The following is an 11,983-nucleotide window of genomic DNA, read 5'->3' on the forward strand; positions in this document are numbered from 1 at the left end:
GAAAAATGCTTCAATCATATCATCATTGAAAGCAATTCTTCCAAGGTCATTGATTGCTTGCGGAAACCAAACCTTCGCAACCAATAGTGTCTATATCGAATTATCGATGAAATTTGTCGGGCAGTGGCTTCCTTTGCTTTTGTTTAGTGGCACTGGGTTCCAAGAACGGCCAACCAAGCAGCTCATGTGGCTACATCTTTAACTGATTTGAAAGTGAGCAATCTCTTGTGGGCAACTTTGCCCCCTCCCTTCCTAGTTATGGTGCTATCTTGGGATGGGCTTCCATGTCCTCTGCCATCTTTTGATTGAGGTTTGATAGTGGTATCACTATTAGCCTCTACCTCTTTTGTTTCACCTGAGTGATGTTCAGTAGTGTTTGTCTGATTGTCTAGGCCGTATTTCGCTACTGCTTAGTTTGTATCGACTGCACTCTTTTTTTTATTCTGGGTTCTGCCTTTGGGCTATCATAGCCTTTATTTGTAGTTGTTGTCCCTCTTTGGGTCTTTAATGAAGTTTTCATTTGACCCAAAAAAAAAGCATGATATATTAGATGTGGGGACATCATTTTCATAATCTTTGTATATGGTTTTATAACTTCCAACTTAATGTGAATAAACTAATATAAATGATAGTAGATGGTGTATGTTTTTTTTACAAATTTCTATTCAATGTTATTGCAGAAGATGTAAACATTTTTATAAGAATTCGGTAAAAAGTTTTATCATTTAGTGAAATTTTTTAATCATGTATATTATGTAAAAGTTTTTTTCCCAAAATTCACCTTGCAAGTTTTTTTTTTTTTTTTTTGCCCAAAATTGAACCAAATGAAAAAAAAAAATTATTCTACATATCCAAAATGTTTTTAAAATAACTAAAATCATTTTTAGACCACCAAAAGCGTTTATGATAATGTTACAGAAAAAGTTCAAACTACTTCTAGATTACAAAGTAACTTGAAGTGCTTTGCTTTAGAATAAAAATGCAAATACTTTATTTGCATTTCTATTATAAAATTCGATGCATTTCTAAAATAAGTGCTTTTAAAGAAACATTTTCAAACAAAAAAGAGTACAAATAGTAAAGCAAAGGTGCAGGTAGATAAAAAACATTTGGGTCAAATCAAATAAATCCTTGTGAAGGAAATGATAAATACAACATTAACTTTTTTTTTCTAGCTGCCCTATGCTTTTCTATAATTAGTAGAACACTTGGACCCCTCATTGTGACGCATATAAATCATTTTAGTCATGTGGCTAGTTGTTGATTGATTGATATGAATCATATCATCAATACTTCATTGCTTGTTGTACCTATATATATACTGGCTGTGGTTATAGCTATGAAGCTTATACCATCCAATCTCTGTAGTTAAATTGTACCGTCAGAGCCACCCTGCAATTTATTACTGCTCTTTCGGACCACATTGAGATCTTCTGCTTTCTTTGCAGCTGCTTGGTTATTATGATGGGCTGTTACCATTTTCTCACAAGATGGGCACATTGTAAGCATTGTAGCCTTTGGAATTTGAATGTACAATGGTGATGTCCCGTTGCCGTTTAATGATTTCAGCTCCTGCAATTCTTGCTTCAACCTCCGATTCTCGATGCCGAGACTTGCACAGCATTTCTTTAAGAACTCACAGTCTACTTCTGTTTGCTTCAACTTTGTCCTGCGGATGCATGCACATCAGTTTATGTGTCGCCTTTTGAGAACATATATAACGTGTCAAACTGTTTGGTACGAGAATAATTTCTATTTATGAGTCACCTTGCTCTTCTGTTCTGAAACCAAACTTCAACTTGTCTTGGCTTCAGATTCAATTGCTCGGCAAGTGACTGTTTCTGGGCCTACATAATATAAATCAAACAAACTAAATGGTAATTAAATAAGTAAAATAATTCTTGACAAAGCAAGCCTTCACAATTTCTCATCTTTATCCTTTCATCAACCGTTATGTCATACTGAGGAACCAATATTCATGAGGGAGAACGAGTTTGAAATTCAAAATTATAATAGAACTGATCGATCCCCCTTATGCACTCAGAGTTTGAGTCCCCCTCTTTGCAATTTAGATGAATTTAAACTAGAACATCGCTTCTATAATAAATAAATAAATAAATAATCTAAAACATGGCTAAATCAGATTAAAGATTTATATCATACCAGATTAAGGGTGCTATGCCGATTGAAGCTCTCTTCAAGCAAGGTGGATTGCTCTTTTGTGAGCCTCAGCTTCTTTCTCACAACGTTTTTGTTGTTCATGATTACACCCTTTATATTGGTGTGCTCAGTGCTTCTCTCATAACTATCTTCATCTTCATCCATCGTCTTCAAACTTGATCCATTTGCGATGTGATCGTCCGAACTAGGAACCTCCTTCTTCGGGCAAAGCGCAAATGATAGGTCCAAGCAAACCGAAGGATTATCCTTGTTCTCTTGCCTTGAAGCATATTCACACACACCAAGCCCTAGTTGGAGCTCTGTGTTGCATGCTGCTTCATCACCATCCATGTTTGAGAGAGAGAGAGAGAGAGAGAGAGAGAGAGAGAGAGAGAGATGAATATAATTGTGAAATGGGAAAGGTGGGGGATAATTGGGATTTGATGGAGATTTTATTTTGGGGGTTGAGTCTTAATCAGTTATTAGTCATAATAATTTTGATTGAGAAATTACTTACACCAAATAACCCGTTTTAATGTACTAATGAAAAGTAGAGTAGAAAGAGTAAAGGAAGACGTTAAAATTTTGACTCCTTTTTAGGAAACCAAAACCTTCTTTAATGCCATATGTTTTCCTTCAAGAATTCCATGGGTTAATGATTTTTCTTGAGCTAGCATTTTTTTCTCATCCGTAAAGTTGACTTTCCCCATAACAACATTATCTAGTCTTTTCTTTGACTCTTTCTTCTTAAACCGATGTCCACTCATACAAAACAAATTAAAAGAATTCATATCCAATAATTTGCTGAATGATGTTCCTCAATCCCAATTCCAAGTTTCTCCGTTGTTCAAGTTTGATCAGGCACACCCTTGATTGTAAATACATGTAACGGTCGTGGTAAGTATCGTCATTTTGGGGTACATTATTCATGTTTCTTTTTTTGTACTTCTTATTATTAGATAGTGCCTATAAATCTCATGATAGGCACATTGCCTGAACATAACATTAAGTTACGAATGTAACTCTCGAGGGATTGACCACTATTATAAATATAGTAAGACGAAGAACTATTGTTCATTAGAGCGTCGGGACACGGGGGTTGTTCCCATCATTGAAGTCAAAGTGTGGGACTGAGCTTTCCGAATGATAAAGACAAAAAAGTGTATCAGGGAATCCCAAATTCCTAAACATCGGTATTTTTCTCATCTTAAATTTATTGGAGTTTTTAGAGTTTCATTCAATTCCATTAGTTAATGCAGTTTTGACTCTTTGCTGGAACATTTCAATTGGATTTATATGTAGTAATTGGGAATTGGCTTCATGTGGTTTATGATCATTCGATTTAGATGGCTTGAATATTTGACTTTATATAAAAATGATAATGAACTGAAGACTGAAGTGCCGAAGTAAGTTCCTTTTTAATTGCATTTTGTTTTGGTTGAGTCGGTGGTTGTTGATTTGATCAAACTTGTATTATATTGACTCTTTTTCCTTTGTATCATTTAAACAGCTATGGAGAGGTATTTTAAGAGAAAACCAATAGAAGATACTCCTAAACCCTCGACAACAAATATTCATGAAAGTTCAAATGGAAGTGACATAAAAAATATACTAGCAAATCTTCTGGGCTTCAACTTCATATATCATCATATGATTTAATTATTAGAGATCAAGTCTAAAGAGCTTATTTACAAATGGAATTGTTTCAACCTCGAAGCCATCAATTTCCATATACGTCATTTGTAGGAGTACAATGAATTATATTTTGACAGCGTTTGCATAATGACTTTTCTGGATTGAAAGGAATTAGTAGTCTTGCAGAAAATTTGATTGAGATAAAGAGGGATAGACAACATCCCTTGGTGTACTTGTTTGTCAATTTAGCATTGATTTTACCTATTGCAACTACTTTCGTTGAAAGAGTTTTTTCGTTGATGAATATTGTGAAGAATCCACATTGTAATGCATGGGAGATAAATGGTTGAATGATATTTTGGTTGTATACATTGAAAAAGATGTATTTGATTCTATTGACAATATTGTGATACGATGTTCCCAATACACAAGAACATGTCGTGGATAATTATAAATGAAAGTATGATCGAGTTTTAAAAACTATTTTTTATACAATTGCGGTGAATTCCTAGCTTCGTCACTAACTGTGATGGTTCATTATATTTATAATAGTATAGGAATGCATCAGTTTGAGGAATAAAATCAAATCCCTATTTACAAGTGAACATTTGAAATACAACCTATCCAACAACTGTTGCACATTTGAATTTCAATTTCAGAGCTAAACTATGGTTTGACATTAGCCTGTGAGAAAGATTGCGTGATGGTTACGGTTTGGTTGTTAGATGTGGATTTAATAATTTTAGTTTGAGTTAATTTAATTTTGTACTTGATAGTAATTATACAAGAAAAATAATAAGCATGCATCTTTTTAGCCTCTTACACACCCATGTTTGATCCTGACAATAGATTTTGTTTAACTTATTCAATTCGATGACCTGAAATAAAGAGAGGTGTGTGATAAGCTCAAAAGGGTGTGTGAAAATCACTTCCCTTATACAATAAGGCAAAAAGACAATTCACATTTAATGTTTAAATTGAGTGTCATAGTGTTAAGAGTCCCAGTTTTTTAGATAGGAACAGAGCGCCAAATGCGTTTATAAAAAAAATAAAAAAAAAATAAAAAAACTTAAAGTATATTCACTAAGAAATTTCGTCAAATACTAGATGATCTTGTTGTCATCAGTCGAAAGCACACGGACTAACAAATATCAACAATTTGATGAGTATTATCGAGAACTTTTGTCAAGTGCTATCGATGCAACCTGCTGAGATATGCCCAGCAAACATTACATCAAGCACTTCGTGGGCACAAAAGGGGTTCATACCGAACATTTAGAGTGTCCCTAGAGGATCTTCACATGCGTATTTCTCAGCCTCTAGGAAATCTTGAGATCACCTTGGTCCCAATGTACATTCACCCTTAGCTATAAAGTGAGATTATATTGATTCAAATAAAATTTCTCCAATTTAAACTTGGAAACCAACTAGGTTTTGGCCAATTTGGTGACGATTTGTCAATATGACTACAATAGTTTTATGTTTTTTCGGTCTTAGTAGTTTTAGGTTTTGGCCAATTTGTTGAGAGTTTGATACCTATTTTTGTGAGTTCAATTTCTACTCACTGTCACTGAATTTTCTCTGGATAATACTAATGATGTTGATTTTGTGGAACCATGCACTCTTTGTTAATGCAATTACTCGGTTCTCATTGTGAAGAGAGACTCTCATTCAACCGGTGATGCCATATGGTAAACATTTACTAGATAGTTATGTTACTTTTGAACACCTAACAAACATTTAATGAACCGGTAACGCCACTAGGGATATGCATTGGTTTAAGAAGAGAATCTCTTCTTAGTGTGGCGAATAAGCAGATCAACATCATCCTCATAACCATTCCCGACCCATTTTTTTCTTAACCACTACTGAGTTGACCCTCACCTCTGGATTGACAATTATGAAAGACCACCATAGCAAAAGAAAACTCTATCAATGTTAAAAGTATATGTGAAAAATGAGGGATTTAGAAGAGTTGTGTAGAAAGGATGGTGGGAAAGATGTAAAAGAAACATATAAGAAAGACGCACAAAAAGAAAACCAAAAACAATTTTAAGTTGTTTTCAATTTGAAGTTTTCTTCCCCTCTCTGCCATCACCCTTGTTCATCTTTCATTTCCCTATATACTTTCTTCATCTTTCATTTGACAATAAAACCATCATCACAGATTGCATCTTGAAAAAAAGATGCCCTCAACATCAAAATTTTGGAGAGAGAGAGAGAGAGTGGGGAAAGCAGCCAAAGATTGACATGGGAAAAATAATTAGTTGTTGGTGAGGACAAAACATGGTTAATGATTCAATCGTGAGTGGCTTTGTTTGAAGTGAAACACAAAGGTGAATTTCAGTTTCTTCTGTTTACCTGCCCTGCAACACCAGACGGGAATCCAGTTGGACATTATTAGGCCACAAGTAAGTCTTCACCAAAGAGTAAATTTGGTAACAGCATAGACCCTGGGGACACACCTGTCTACACCATTCTGGGCTGCTCTCTCTCTCTCTCTCTCTCTCTCTCTCTCTCTCTCTCTCTCTCTCTCTCTCTCACACACACACACAGTGGAATGCTCTCAATATATATATATACATATATTATGCACACACACACAAACATTGGTGCTCCAACTTTTCCTTCCCTAAGTACAGGAAGCTTTTCATTTCAGCTGTATAAATGATGAAATCTTTGTGTATCATCATCTTCTGTTTCCTCATAACAGGTCTCCAGCTTTTCAGTTCTCAGATAACATGCCAAATGAATCCTGTTCAAGCAAGTCAGTCTTTCATGAGTTAACAATCATAATGTTCAGTTCTTCCTGAACAGTCTGCTTAGTGACGGAAAACATTGTAATTTCACTTCAAGTTTGTAGATTGAAACCATCTGATTCTATTTTTGAAGTTTTTTTTAATAGATGTTGTGTTCGTATTCTATTTTTATCCAAAACCATCATTGAGGTTGTGTTACATGTAGGACATTGATGAAGATGGAGAGTCAGAAGCATCCAAAGTCAAAGAAATTCCACTGGCAATCAAACATGCAAACAGTAACAATGAATTAGACGAGCTTGTTTATCACATTGATTATCATGGAGTGACTACTCATCCAAATCCAACACCCAGACATCCCACACCATAGACCAATACTGAACCTTCTAGACTGAGATGTATGCAGATACGATGTACTTATATATCTTATGAAGGATTCATGAAAAAAAATATATATATATACACGCATATATATCTCATTAAGGAACACTTGATTAATGTTGTTTTTAATACTGTTGCGGAATTCATTTTTCTTTTCATCATTTCGCTCTACCTACATAGCTGTTTGTTCACAAGAATAAACCAAGTCAACAAGTGAAGAATGACGTACCTTGAGCCATAGGTTATGGAATGGCACTTTAACCGTAAACTGGCTACATTAGGTATAAAGCTGGATCATTGACGTATGAATCAGATCCCACTGTGCAAGACGGAGTTGATTCATTCCCTTCCATCAGGGTCTCACACTGTCGGAACTGGCTATAATTAGGAACAGAGAGGAGGAAGCGAATATGTTACTAAACTCATAATTGATAGTGCAGTGAAACCATCCCATTCATATATTGCTTTCTGGCCTTTCTATATGTCTCTAGCAGTATCTTATACCTTTCTATTGCATCCTCAAATATCACCTCACTACTAAACCTGGCTGTTAGCTGCTGGAATGCAGCTTCCACCTTGCCTTTATGTTGACTGCACAATGTGAACAAGTTTTTCATCCCCATCAAATGCATATTCTGTTCACAATTTGGACTGATTTCCTCCTCCGTATTAAGAAACCCAAGCCATCTAATTCGTTGGAAAGGATCTTCGCTTTTCTGAATTGCTAATTCTACATTCCTGAACACTTTCAAGAACTGTGACTCTATTTTAATTTTGTCAATCAACTGACAGAAAATGATTCGCTGGTTTAAATCAAGCCAATTATGGATATGTGATTGTGAAAAAACCGAAGCAACCAAGCAAGCCTTCCGGAAGGTAGAATCAGAATCGTCAATCAGCACAATAGCAGCGTGCAACAAATTCACAGATATATCATGAATAATTCCAGATGAATACTTGGAAAGGTTATTAGCTTTTTTTTGGTTCTGGTTCCAACTGAAGAGTGCAACATGAACAAATCCCTCCCACCTGTACACATTGAGAACCAGAGTATGTCAGAAGTCTAGCAATGTTAATGCGATTATGAGTTCAGAATTTTTTACATGTTACTTGAAGGTTTTTTTCCTTTCAGAAATCGAAATGTAATGGCAATTTCTAATTATACATACATAACCAACCAATACCATAACTAAACTGAGTTTTTGAATTACATTTTGATCTAATATACCAGTACCAGATTAGAAATTGACATCATGCTAACAATGAAACCTTGGGCATATCGCAGTGGATTCGAACTATACTTTGACCAGACATTGTACACACATGCCATCAAATTAGAAACAGAAGGGTAATCAATCACTTTCTTCAATCCATATTCTATGTGAAATAGTGATGACCTCTGAAAGTAATTATTTAAATTCAAAGGCCAAAAACCTAATATAAATTTCCAATAGTATTAGCACACATCTTAGCGTGGTAGTAAACAACAATCATGGAGTACCATATGCACATGTATGTGTCTGTCTGTGTGTGTATTTATTTAAACGACTCAGCTTCAATATTACATAAAGTTAGGATGTACTTTTCCACAGACAGGGGGTCAAGAACTTGTGTCTCTGTCTTGTAGAAAAAAGATGTCAGTTACTCAGCACCATATGATATGGTCACAAATGTGGATCAGCCCACATGCATTGTTCAGCCTCAGAAACAAAGACGTTTCAAAGAAGAATCATTTTAAGCAGTCAAAAGAATTTTTTTAATCTTTTGTATGGTTAAAAATATATTTTGACTGCTTAAAATGATTCTTCTTTGAAACGTCTTTGGGTGTAAGCCAACTCCTTATAAGAAAACTCAAGGTTCTTAATCCACTGATACTTTCAACATGCCCCCTCGCTTCTGGTGTCATCTAAGACTGCACGTGGACATTACATATTGTGTGACGTGGGAACATGTGGGCAGTTGGGAACAACACGTGAGCAACCTGCTTTGATAACATGCTAACACTAGATAATTAAACTTCAACAGACCCAGAAAGCCCTTGAATTCTAGACAATTCAAGTAGTTTGTGTAACTGACCAATTTTATGTTACAGTTACCCAAGTGTTGTGAACTCAATAATTTATAGACCAAGCTCCCTATCTGTTCAATATTTCCCCCACACAGTGCTTAGGAGTCAATGACAGCTTTTGGAGTTAAGTGGAAAGGGATACGGTCAACAGGACTCTAGACAACAACTAGTCATTCATTGAGCATTCTGGAGATTCTATTAAATTAAAATGAAGAGAATGTCATAAAAGTATACAAATGACATTATCACAACAGATATTGTTCATGCCCACAAGACAGTTAGCACAGGTCAATCTCTATTCATATCTTATCTATAATTGGTAGATAATGTATATCACAGCATCAATATTGCAACATTCCCTTATATCCACTAAATATTCAATGTTCCACATCAGAGGGTGAAAAATAAGTTAAAACTATCTGTATGCTTTCGTCATATATCACCTGCACACATGCTCTGCACGATGCTGAATCGTGTACCTATAAGTTTACTTACACTACCAACATCCCACTTGGAAATATTTTATCAATAAACTATGCCAAAAATCATAGCCTTCTGATTTTTTATAATTTTAATAATCAACTAATTAGAAAAGTAAATTCCTAAATACACAACATGAGGACCAAGGATATCTTAAATCACACGGGTAGAAAGTGATTTCATGAACATATTTGACCAAAAAAACCACAGCGGTAGCAATTAAGAAAGTTGATCATTAACGATAGATTATATTTTACTCATACTTACTCAAAAGGAGGCTCAACCTCAATACCGAGTGTAAGGTGTAAGGAATTGCCATCAGACCCATCAAAACTAACATTCTCCGTGCATGCCTCATGGAGAACACCTCTGGGAATATACAAAATATCACCTTCTCTCAGCAAAAATTGTTTGCATTCAGCTGGTGAACTCTGCACTTCTGAAGCATGTAGCTGATTAAGAGGATCATACAAGCGAGGTAAATGCACATTTGACTGAGGATACAGTCTCCATTTCTTAGTCCCAACAAGTTGGCATACAAACACACAATGGTCATCGTAGTGGCGAGCCAAACCCTGAGAATTAGGTGGTGTCAAGTACATATTGGCACCAATTGATGGTTGACCAAAAAGAGATGCCAATCCATCAGCAATAGCTGCAACGCTCTCAAAGCGGAACTCCATTCCACGCAGTGCAACTGTATAACCTTCCTTGTATGCTTCTTCGCATTTTAAAACATCTTTAACACCAAGATAATGAGGATCCCTTGTACAACAAGAGTTCAAACTGTTCTGAAAAAAATGTTCCTCCCTCTTAAGGTGGCAGTCTGTTCTTAGAACCCGAATGTCCTGCTGGTAGGTTAGAAGGCAACCCAATTTATTTTTCACCTCCTCTAGGAAAGTAAGGATGTTAAATTCATCAGAAGCAATAGGAAGACAAGAAACCATCCTCGGAAGCATAGAAGAAAGAAACAAAGGAAATGTTCCTGTTGAGTTTAGTGATCGTACAAATGGTCCAAAAATATCATTCTCCTCAACTAAATCCCCTTCTGGATGCCCACGCCGCACAAGAAACGGTGACACCTCCCACTGATTTGATACGAAATCCTTAAAACCAGACTCAGAGAATCCAAATATCTCCCTTTCAACCACATGAAAAGGCAAAGGCTTGATAAGCTGAGAGGCACAAATGGAAAGCCTAAAAAGGGTTTCGGCTATATCACTAATCCTAATGTTGCTAATATGTAAATGCCCCCCTTGGGTGGACTCTAATTGGCTTTCGAACACCATTTCATTCCGCACTTTCACCCACAGATTTCTCATGAAGGCGAAAAAAACATGAGAGAGGTTTGTTGGGATGTTCTCCAATTGCTCAATTTTACAGGTATTGATGAGAAGAACTGCAGCACTAAGAAGTAACACTGGAAGTTCATCTCCCTTAAACCCAATTTTAGGAGCGATAACTCCTCCACTATCCACAGAAACAGAGCAAAAAGACACTGAATTTTCCAAAGATTTATGAACCTGAAGAAACCCAGAACTAAAAACCTATCACATGACAAGCCAAGTAAATGAAAAACAATGGAAAGCAAAATAGTTGGGTTTGACAAAAAAAATGTTGGGCACTCACAGAATCCTGGGAAGCGCAGAGGAATCGAGCAAACGACGCCGTCCGAAACCAGTGGTGCACAAATCCAGAAGGGCATTGCAGGCAGCCACTGAGACGCCGGTGTTGGAGCTGGCCAATGAGGAGAGCAAGCTATTGATTATGTCAGCATCGGAAGCAATCCTCTGGTTCATGTCCAAGGACTCCAGGGCGGCGTACCCCACCATCTCAGCGGCACGGCGAGATATTGCAGGAGAGTTGAAAGTGAGGAGAGTTGGGAGAAGAGAGAGGGTGGGATCGGTGATCGAGCGGTGGAGTTTGTTTAGGCATTTATTGATTAAGGGTCGGAGGGAGTTGGGGTTCAGAGATGAAAGAGCGGCCAGCACGACGGCGAAGGCGGTGTCGTCGCTAATGTCATCGGATTCCGGCTTTCTTTTTCTTTTGCTGCGATTCTCCATTTATCTTTCTAGTAGGTGAAGGGAGTTGAGCTTAAACTCTTCTAATAGGAGTTGGCAATAGTGTCATCTGACCAGCCTTTTATCCAAAACATTCTCATTTTTTTTTCAAAATATTAGGATTAAGTGTGGTCCCACTCCATATCCAATTTTAATTATCCGAATCATTTATTTTGTAAATCTCGATTCATAAATCATCCTTACAAAAATTCAATTCAATCCGAAACCATTTGCCTATTTAATTATGTTGACTCTAAAAATTACAAAACCTACGTGGCGCGCAGGCCGAGTAACTAATAAGCTAACTACGTCCTTCAGTCGAATGCGGGGCGTGCCAACTCGTCAGCCGAGCCTGGCCGAGGAGTAAAATTTGTTGATGTAGCTTTGAGCGCGTCGTTGACTTCTCTATCTTGCGATTGCGACCGAGGAAGGAACGCTCT

The 11,983-nt window shown here is 36.6% G+C and overlaps 2 protein-coding genes across 3 annotated transcripts; both read right to left on the reverse strand.

Annotated features, from left to right (window-relative positions):
* Positions 1–2,157: 2,157 nt before the first annotated feature.
* LOC137736061 (homeobox-leucine zipper protein HAT9-like) lies at positions 2,158–2,511 on the reverse strand. The gene has a single exon (XM_068475401.1). It carries the CDS (start codon positions 2,509–2,511, stop codon positions 2,158–2,160), a length of 354 nt encoding a protein of 117 aa, XP_068331502.1.
* Positions 2,512–5,966: 3,455 nt separating this feature from the next.
* Positions 5,967–11,582, reverse strand: LOC137738013 (uncharacterized). Of its 2 annotated transcripts, none has more exons than XM_068477612.1 (4): positions 11,113–11,582; positions 9,751–11,022; positions 7,165–7,964; positions 5,967–6,550 (listed from the first exon to the last, which is right to left on the reverse strand). In XM_068477612.1, the coding sequence occupies exons 1-3, from the start codon at positions 11,544–11,546 to the stop codon at positions 7,358–7,360; spliced, it is 2,313 nt and encodes a 770-aa protein (XP_068333713.1). In that variant the 5' UTR covers positions 11,547–11,582; the 3' UTR covers positions 5,967–6,550; positions 7,165–7,357. The 2 variants fall into 2 exon arrangements, with proteins under 2 accessions (XP_068333713.1, XP_068333714.1); XM_068477613.1 differs by having other exon boundaries at positions 5,967–6,810.
* Positions 11,583–11,983: the final 401 nt, after the last annotated feature.

Source organism: Pyrus communis, chromosome 6, assembly GCF_963583255.1.
Source record: "Pyrus communis chromosome 6, drPyrComm1.1, whole genome shotgun sequence".
NCBI classification, from domain to species: Eukaryota; Viridiplantae; Streptophyta; class Magnoliopsida; order Rosales; family Rosaceae; genus Pyrus; species Pyrus communis.

What these genes read in the sequence shown, in the direction of transcription:
- LOC137736061 (XM_068475401.1), bottom strand. Translation starts at nt 2,511, where the DNA reads ATGGATGGTGATGAAGCAGCATGCAACACAGAGCTCCAACTAGGGCTT.
- LOC137738013 (XM_068477612.1), bottom strand. Translation starts at nt 11,546, where the DNA reads ATGGAGAATCGCAGCAAAAGAAAAAGAAAGCCGGAATCCGATGACATT. An exon ending in TCTGCGCTTCCCAGGATTCT is followed by an intron (nt 11,023 to 11,112) that starts GTGAGTGCCCAA and finishes ATAGGTTTTTAG; the next exon opens with TTCTGGGTTTCTTCAGGTTC. An exon ending in GAGGTTGAGCCTCCTTTTGA is followed by an intron (nt 7,965 to 9,750) that starts GTAAGTATGAGT and finishes CAATGTGTACAG; the next exon opens with GTGGGAGGGATTTGTTCATG.